At 41.6% G+C, this 9,172-nt stretch overlaps 1 protein-coding gene across 2 annotated transcripts; it reads right to left on the minus strand.

Moving 5' to 3' along the window:
- Positions 1-166: 166 nt before the first annotated feature.
- Positions 167-7,007, minus strand: tmem33 (transmembrane protein 33). 2 transcript variants are annotated; one of them, XM_036551470.1, is made up of 8 exons: positions 6,857-7,007; positions 5,584-5,651; positions 4,990-5,084; positions 3,898-4,085; positions 3,104-3,171; positions 2,455-2,588; positions 1,867-1,950; positions 167-1,451 (listed from the first exon to the last, which is right to left on the minus strand). In XM_036551470.1, the coding sequence occupies exons 2-8, from the start codon at positions 5,629-5,631 to the stop codon at positions 1,322-1,324; spliced, it is 747 nt and encodes a 248-aa protein (XP_036407363.1). In that variant the 5' UTR covers positions 5,632-5,651; positions 6,857-7,007; the 3' UTR covers positions 167-1,321. The 2 variants fall into 2 exon arrangements, with proteins under 2 accessions (XP_036407363.1, XP_036407364.1); XM_036551471.1 differs by having other exon boundaries at positions 5,584-5,667.
- Positions 7,008-9,172: the final 2,165 nt, after the last annotated feature.

Here is a 9,172-nt window from a genome sequence, read left to right on the forward strand (position 1 = left end):
GTGTGGCAAATGTTGCCATTTCACATATTTAAAAAAAACACAACATTGGCTAGAGTTTACATTAACATTCTTTCATGACATGAATACTACTGCAAGATAAACTATGATAAATTTTGGACATTTAGGATTCATATTTTATTTACATTACTGTTTACTCTTTGCCATCGTTCCTTCTTTGTATTGTTCAAAGCTCCCCTCCCCCACCCAGAGTGGTTCCTGGACCGCTATTTGAAAAACCCTGTCTGAGTTTTACAACATGTACATTTTTTTCCGATTTTGACATACATAGTTGTCAATGGCTAAACTAAAAACATAAAATGACAAATGATGGCATTCCCACAATGAATATACCACTAATTCCTTGTTAAGCAAAGGTTAAGGTTTCACATTAGTACTGATTTGTGTGAGTTTGTATCTTGCAGATCTCAAGATATTCATATATATGAGATGACAACTGAGTCATGGCAGTACAAAACATCTTTTCTCAATTTCTATAAAGAGCATTGTTGAAATCTTGTCCATTAAACCTCAATTAAGGGAAATATTTTAAACAACTGCTATCGAGAATGAGCAGACTTAAAACAGGGGACCTCCTAATATTCATATTCACAATATATTTGATAATTTGACAAATTTCAGATAAAAGGCATTGTAAGTGTAAATGTGTGACTATCCAGGTACTGAGACAATTTGGTTTAATTAGACACCACATACAATGCTTCACCTACCTTGTGAGAAAACAACTGAACATAAAATGGATATACTGCAATGAAAGCTTCCAAACTGTATACATGTAGTGTGTGTACATTTTAGTGCACACTATTGGTGATTCACAAGCTAAATCCAAGGTTCTTTTGCACCTTGATAAGTACAGTGTAATAATACACAAATAAACTGATTGTTGGAACCGTGCACCTGAAACAACTGTAAATTACCTTAATGCCAAACTCTGGAAGAAAAATTACTTGAGTGGTTGGTTGGCAAAAACAACACAAAGCGAAAACCCCACAAAGACACCCCTGTCAACGCTTGGTGGACTTGTCTCTGTGGTGTCGAACCTCAAACGCTTGTAAGGGTTGCTGAGCGCTGCCAGTGTAGGATGTGTAGTATTAATGATAGGGGGGGGTGGGTTCAAAATGGTGGGCAGTCTGGTCAAGGTTCTCAGCGCACGGTGAGGTCGAGGCCTCACACTCTAGCGCATGGATAGGCAGCCTTTGGAAACCCTGGGGGGAAACGGCCGGCTGGGCTTTCCCTGTTGCTGGTCAGTCCCTCTGGGGCGACTCCCGCGTGGCGTGGGCCCCCTCCCCCGGGTGGGGAGAGCTCACACCCCCGTGGGGGCCAGGCGGCTGATGAAGGCGATGCTGTTGAGACACATCCTCCTGAAGAAGGCCGGGCACGACGGCTTCATGATGAGGTGCTCCACGAGGACCCGCAGCTCGGTGAACAGAGTGCTGGGGGATGGAAGGAGGAGGATGTGGTGGTGGTGAGGACGAATGCATAACCAGAACATCAATTACAGTGTCTCTGTGACTGGCCGGGGCATGCTTGGTATGGCCAACCAAACTGTTTCTGGGTTTCCTTTTGATATACCCAGACACCTTCCATTACAGACTTACATAGTAATTCACAATGTCATTGATGAATTGTGCATTTTCAACTCTACCAGGTCCTACTGCACTGTACAAACTCCAATTATTAACACCAATTAACAAAGCTTAAAAACACCCAACTGTGCTAGTGAGTGTACAGTTTGCCCAGATTACGTTAGTAAGTGTGGACAAAGACAACAAAAAGTGTATCTGTGTGTACATGGCCTTTGCGGAATGGAGCTGGTGCCATACACCGGAGCACTATTTGAGCTCTTACCGGCAGTAGGGGTTTCTCCGGGAGGTGTAGCGGAGGGTGAGGAACCGGTAGTAAATGAATGGCTGCAGCAGGCTTCCTTGACCGCTGTAAATAAGAGACAGGGGAGTGTGACTGCCGTGGACTGGGATATCGCACCCTTTACAGCACGAACATGATCTACTGGACCTGGAGGGCCGCAAGGTCTGCTGCATTCGGTGCTGCTTCACCTATTAACTGATTAAAGAACAGATTTCGATTTTTTTCTGGTTAACTCTCAAAACAAACTTGCGTATTAGAAGAAAACTGACTCTATCAGAATCGATTCCATGACTTCAATCAGTTTAACTGTAGTCCGTTCGTTAAGAGTAGGTTCAGTCTGATGCGACCAGTGTGAATGAATGGATGGCAAATATTCCCCAACCGCCCCCCCCAAAATGGACATACTACCAGACTATTTCCAAATCTTTCAAACCATTTCCATGGTCTAGATAGTGCCTCCTTCTCTGGAAATTAGACAAGAGTCAACTCTGTCGATTCATACAATGCAACTCCGTAGTCCAGAGATCCTCCATCCCTCACTAAGCGTAGAGGAGCAGGCAAATGACGCACCTGAAGAGCAGGAACACTGTGGCTGGCATGAGGAATATCTCATTGCACGCGATGAACTTCAGGATGTTCTGCTGGTTGGCCGTAAGCTTGTCAAGTAAGTTCCTCACAAAACCCAAGCTGTTGGGACCCATTGTCTACAGGAGAGCGTGAGAACACCTCATATGAGTCACTGGAAAATGGGCATGCAAAAGGCATGCAGTTTGCAGGCTGGTTTGATCTACTTTTACATTTGAAAAGGTTAAAAAAAGTCACAGTCTGCTATAGCCTGAAAAGGGTACATAAATAACACCCTACCTCAATGCCTGTAACTGTTTATTAGAAAATACCCAGTAACTCAAAAAAAAATCCTGTCAGACCTTAGAATTATGACATCTGCTAACTTGTCACCTGACACTAATCACAAACCTAGACAGGTCTAGGCTGAAAGCTGGAACGTCTTCACAATAATTCACTATCACCTACTTGTATATTAGCAATGCCGTTGGCAAATAGTTGTGCATCAGGTTCAAATGCAAATTCAAAGCATTTTCAAACCTGGTGCTACCAGGCTACTCCCATTAGGAAAAATGAACAAACTGTAGTGTAACAGAATGGTACTGACAGAAGCACCAGTTTTATCATTTCAAGTATTAAAGAAGAAGAGACTTACATCGAGGACCTTCTTGGTGTAGGTGTTGGCATGGAGCAGGGAGAAAAGGAACACAGGGAAGATACCCACTAAAAGCTGTGGTTAAGAAAAAAATGAACTCAAAATGGACTGAAGCCCCTTAAGGCCTACATTTCCCAAAATGCCTGGTTTTTTCATCACTGGTTAAAGGTTCCCTACTGTTTGCAGAAAATTAAGTTTACATACTTAAAAACCGTCATCATAATGTAAAAACACACAGATTTCCACAGAGAATGTCAGGTGGTCATATGACCACAGAGTTCATTTTGTGAGTTTAAACTGTTGGGATTACTCATGTTGAAAACTGACAGCTCAACAGCTCAAATGTACATCACAAGCTCCAGAGTTTAAATTTAGCCATTTTCACTCTATCAAATACATTATTTTGGTAACATTTCCATCTTGAAGGAGGATATCTCTCTCTCTTCAGAAACTATCCTAAAACCTTGTGAAGTATTTATTATTCATTATATGGTAGCAAACACTGCACTTTCATTTACCATTAAGCCTCAAGAGGCAGAAGAATCTCTGCACTGAGTACAATGCTGGTAAGGCTTCTACATTTTTTCAATGACTTCTCATTGCTGTGGACATGACAGTTAAGATGACACAAACCTACACTGAGGTGACCTCTCAAAACCTAACAAATCAACAAGGCAAGAGCTACTGAGATTTTGCCAACTTGTTGCTTCTAATTACAACTTAAATGCAGTCATGCTGACAGGACTATAGCTGATTTTGCTTTGGTCTCGGTCTGAGACTCTCAGAGAGGATACTGGTGATGGGGTAGGAGTTGACCAGGATGAGGGAGTAGAGCAGGTAGTGGCAGCTGTCCTCCTGCAGGGCCTGGGAGAGGAAGGCTCGGCTCAGCTGAAAGTGCGGGAGCCGCTGGTGCAGCCGCAGGGCGCTGGTCAGGGCGTTGGCCAGCAAGGCACGCTGGTAAAAATTCGCAGCCTCCAGCAGCCTGGAAGAGACGGCAAAGAGCCAAACGTATCAGAAACAAACAGGGCATCCATCCATAAGGCCAGTTTCATTAGACCAGGCTGCACACTTTAAATGAGGTTTTTTAGGGCTCTTTTTGATAGCTTACTGCCAGGTAGAGAAGATGCTGATGGGAATTGAAGTTCAGAAGCACTAAGGCAGAGCTTTTCTATTTATTTTTTAATAAGACTTAATACTAGATTTTTTTTTCCAGAGAGATCTTACAAACTTGGCTAAACTGAAAAGCCTTTAAAATTTTCTGCAAAAACATATTCAACAGAATATGCCGCTGTCTTTGATATACTGTAAATGTAGGACAGGCACTGGTCATGTATTCTGAAGTATTCCTGGATAACAGGCTTCCATCAGACACTGTGTGTCCCCAAACAAATGACTGTCCAACAGAGAGCTCCCTGCAGAGTTCTGTCTACCGCACGGATCTCCGCTCTTTGAGAACCACAGCGTGACCTGTTATTTCCATTCAACAAAATCCTTTCACAAACAGTCAGGCTTAGTTTGTCTGAATGACCGTGGACGGAATGGGTGTGACATCACACTATGACTGGTGTTGTGTTTCTACGCTTCAGTCATATGACCAAGCTGACACGGTCAAGGTTCACAGATGCACCGATTTCTGCAATTGCACAATTTCTGCACAGACTGTACAATTGTGCAATTTCTACATATTAGCATGTCACTGCTGCTTCTCACTGCCATCTAATTTACAAAATTAAATGAATCACTACGGTGCTCAATGGAAATAAAAGAAGGACACTGACAAAAAATTATAAACTTATAAATTCCAAATTGAAAATACATCCGTGGAGTGTTCTATACTAAAAAAAAAAAATTAAAATGTGAGGTACACATGATGGTGCTGTACTTACCCCAGCAGGGGAAGAATGAACAGCACAGAGCAGTAGACCGTGAAGAGGCGAGAGAGCCACATCGCTGTTTCCACCTTGTTGCTCAGCATAAATTGCTGTTACACAAATAGAAACACAAATCATGATTACTATTATTATTAGTTTCAAATTTTACCAGTGGTCTTTCTATTTTACTCTAGACAAAAAAGAAACCTGGACTCAAATAATGCAACTTGATTTCTTTTTCCCCCATTTTGACAGAGCTTGGTAATGGAGCTTGGTAACTATGGGGCATAACTTACTGAATACACAAAAAAAGACACTGAAAGCATCCCCTCCAACCTTCTCTCAGAGGCATATGGAAGGTCATGGTGTGTCTTAGGGGGATGGAAATTGTGCTATCTGTACAACCCTCGTGAAAAGGGTGTGCATCTGTGGTAAACTGCGTGGTCGATCTCGGCAGCATAAAACACCCTACCCACTTCCATCTGCTCACTGATCCGCGCCGTGATTACCTGTCAGCTGCGGCCAATCAGAGCAGAGGGCACATAGCAATGACAGGGAGCGTTTCAGAATGCGAGCACCCCCCCTGCCACAAAACATAAAGGCACTCACCACCGGCCCTGTCTGGGGAGGGGGGCTCCTGCTCCCTGTGTCTGCCATCTCTCCAAACCTGCGTCACCCTGGAGGAAAACCCACCTGAAGAATCAGCACCAACACACTGTATGTAGCTAGCCTGTGTACACTCAGAACCTCAATACAATGAACTCTGTTAGTAAGACGTAAGTAGTTAGTCACATAGTCTACATCCACAGCTTAAATAAAAACGCTTAAAATAATATGCAGACAACAATATTCGCACTCGTACTTAGATTAAGCTCTATGAAGTCAAGCATTCTAGTCCAGAACATTAAGAGGATTAAGTATAACTGCAGTGGCTGATGTCAGAGTTAAATGAGAGGCAGAGTGTGGAATCAGCTGACATGTAGAGGAATAAAACGAACTGGATCTCAAAGGGTCAAACTTATGATTTCACCACAGATTCTCTCCACTTGAAAATCAGGCAATAAAGCACTGGACAGACCCTTGTACAGATACATACATTTAAACAAATACTGTCTTGTTTGACCCTCTACCCAGTTATAGTAGACATGAATCTCTAAGTGACATTTTGATTCATTCATTCATGGTTCTTGATGGGACGTCTTTGACCATACAGTGACCAGACAGTAAAAACAACCTGACCTGGCAGGTTATTCACAATTAATGTCACCTTGCAGGTATCACTTAAGACTGCAGATTATGTCGGGAATCAATTTGAACATTTTTTTCAATCTAGTCTGCTAAGGATAGATACCTCCATAACCAGTACCTTCCTAAACAGCTCAAGATAGCTAGCCGCTTCCCGTCAGTATCATGTAAGACGTAAGATGTAAGATAGACAATTAGCTAACGTTAGCTACAACGTTTATCTAGTTAAGTGGATAGAACGACTGCAAAGAGACCTTCCCAGCCTGTTAGCTAACAAACCGCAGTAGATGAATGCCTTTTCTTCCAACTAACCATCTAAGTCAGCTTGCTATGCAGCAAGTTGGCCCTAACTATCTAGCTGTGACATCCGTAAATACTTAAAAATTCATAGCTGACGAGCTAACAAGCTGCTAGCTGGCTTACTGACTAAAAGGTGTCGCGAACTAACATTAGGCTATATCGCCATGAGTCGATGGTCTTCGCCTTCTAACAATTCCCGAACAATCAGGAATGTTCCAGAACTAGCTATGTGCTGGCTATTGATGGACATATCTACGTTTCGATGGCTGTCGATGTCAATGGGCACACATTACTATAACTGAAAGGAAAGTAGGAAACTGAACCGTTCAAAACCTACCTATGACTGTGTCGGATTCTTGTTGTGCAGATGTCAAATCTGCTGAAGTATGCACCTTGATAGCCTGCCGGCTAACTGTCACACCGGCAAACAGCAAAGTAGACTTGGCTAGTGCTACCCCCCTGTAGCTTGCTGGCTAAACGCGTCTACTAGTCACGTGTTACAGCAGCTAAACGTTATCGCGATATTTCGTTGGTCATGCAGTATTTCCTGTCCCCCATGAAGGTGATTGGTTAAAATGGTACCTCCTTCTCTTCCTCTCTTACAACACTCCCTAGCGAAATTTTTCAACGCGAAAAGTCGCAATGCGAAAAGCGACTGCAACATTCATTTAGAATGCATACTGTGTAAGGTTTGTATATGTTTTATTGTTAACATTTTCAGAATTAGCCAACTCGGTCAGGGCTACATTATTACAATGGAAATGAAATATAATGCCTTATAAATCCTAATATTTTATATTACAATCTGCTAAATTAGCCAAACAGCTGAAGACCAAATTATTACTATAAAATTAAATATAATGGTTCATGACGTTGTAAATTTGTTTGAAACTTTGCTATGAAAACAGTGAATTGTGTCTTGTATAATGTGAATACTGAAACATATCTCATTTGAATTGCAATTTTAATTGAAAAAAAAAAAAAACAGTATGAAATAGAATTAAACATCCATACCTCACTACTCTATGTTTTCACAATGATGTAATAATACATAATATAATTTGTGGAGGTGTGATATGGTGTACATTGAAATTCTCAAAGGACAATCCTGAAAGGATCACATGCACAGCTATGACTATACATTCAGGTCTGGCCCAGAAAAGGGTGGAGGGATTAAGTGGGTGTTTCTACTCTTAAGCATATCTGTTTCTTCTCACAAACAAACTGTCCTCCTTAAACAAGTATAACCTAATGGATACCAGTACATAGCTGTTACAGTTCAACTAATACCTTTGGTTTATGGCCTGAATGTGGATCAGAAAGCCAGAGAACAGGCCAGTCAGTTTGCTGAGCTCTGTTCAAGCAATCCAGCTGAGTAAAGAAATAGCATGAAAAAATCAACCCAAAAAGGATGTTCAGAGAAAAAAGCAGAGTGCGTTGAACACGTGAACATTGCAAAAACGGCACTAGAGCAAAACGGTGGCTTATGTTCCGATGATTGCATGTTCATTTTTGCGAGAACAAAACAAAAGCCAGTCAAGCGTGGCAAGGCAGAGGAACTGACCTGCCACTTACTGGCACGCTCATGTATGGGTTTTACATTAATGAGCCACAGAGGGGCGCCAAAAAGCCTACATTGCTGGTGTTACCAGATAGATGACTTCCCATTTTACCTCACATGTGTTAAATTCTAAGAAATCCTTTATTTTTCTTTTTCTGTCGTTTTTATAGCAACATATTCATCATTTTTTTTTTACATTTAATTAAAACGTAATCTCAATATCACATTTATTCACAGTCTTCACTCTGAAGACTGTTTACAGCAGAGCTACCAATAGAGGGGAAAGTAGTTAACTCTAAACGCCATAAAGGCCCTCAATTTAGTTTTACGAATTTTCATCCCAAACAAATGCTGCAAAGCCTACTACATTGTTCAACAGAGTTCCGCATTACAGACACAATCTTCAATCACTCACTTTGCGTGTGCAGACGGAAAAGAACAATCGCCTGACGCGCAGGTTGTGATGACAGCGCTTTCGCCAGGGGGCGCATTATGCATTGTAACTCCATTAATCGAGGAAGGCAGCGGTTGAAGGTAATTAGTTTATGTATCATATTAGATCACAACGTATTTTAAAACAATATAGAAAGCTTTAATGTTAGATATATCTGTTTAAGTGATTGACGGGAGTTCATGTAATGCTGTTACTTCAAGTTGGTACAGCATCATCTGAAAATGTAGGCTGTGTAAGCAAATCTAATTATTTCGTTGCAAAACCTAATTAGCCATTTTTAAAAAAGTTAACGCCAGCGCCTGAGACGGTTTTTGTTTAATAATCCTATTACTGACGACTCATCGTGTATAAAATGGTGGAGAGGGATACAAAGTTTTCACTTGTGGAAGTGAATCTCTGTGACAGACACGGCAAAACACCCGACTCTGTGATAGGCTACCAAGCGGATATAAAATAACACTTACATTCATCTTCACTGTAAGTATGGACTGTCATGATTTTCTTTCACTGTCTCTGACTCTACAATACGGTAGCTTATTTTGCGTCTTTCCGATTTACATTCTCCTCAATTTGCAGTACAAGACGGCTTTTTAGAGCGCGGCAATGCACAGCCTGCTGTTGGTGGAGTCACCTTTGAA

The sequence above is a fragment of the Megalops cyprinoides genome, chromosome 18 (assembly GCF_013368585.1).
Source record: "Megalops cyprinoides isolate fMegCyp1 chromosome 18, fMegCyp1.pri, whole genome shotgun sequence".
In the NCBI taxonomy this organism is placed as follows: domain Eukaryota; kingdom Metazoa; phylum Chordata; class Actinopteri; order Elopiformes; family Megalopidae; genus Megalops; species Megalops cyprinoides.

What these genes read in the sequence shown, in the direction of transcription:
- tmem33 (XM_036551470.1), bottom strand. Translation starts at nt 5,631, where the DNA reads ATGGCAGACACAGGGAGCAGGAGCCCCCCTCCCCAGACAGGGCCGGTG. An exon ending in CTCCCCAGACAGGGCCGGTG is followed by an intron (nt 5,085 to 5,583) that starts GTGAGTGCCTTT and finishes TTTGTGTAACAG; the next exon opens with CAATTTATGCTGAGCAACAA. An exon ending in TTCATTCTTCCCCTGCTGGG is followed by an intron (nt 4,086 to 4,989) that starts GTAAGTACAGCA and finishes CGTCTCTTCCAG; the next exon opens with GCTGCTGGAGGCTGCGAATT.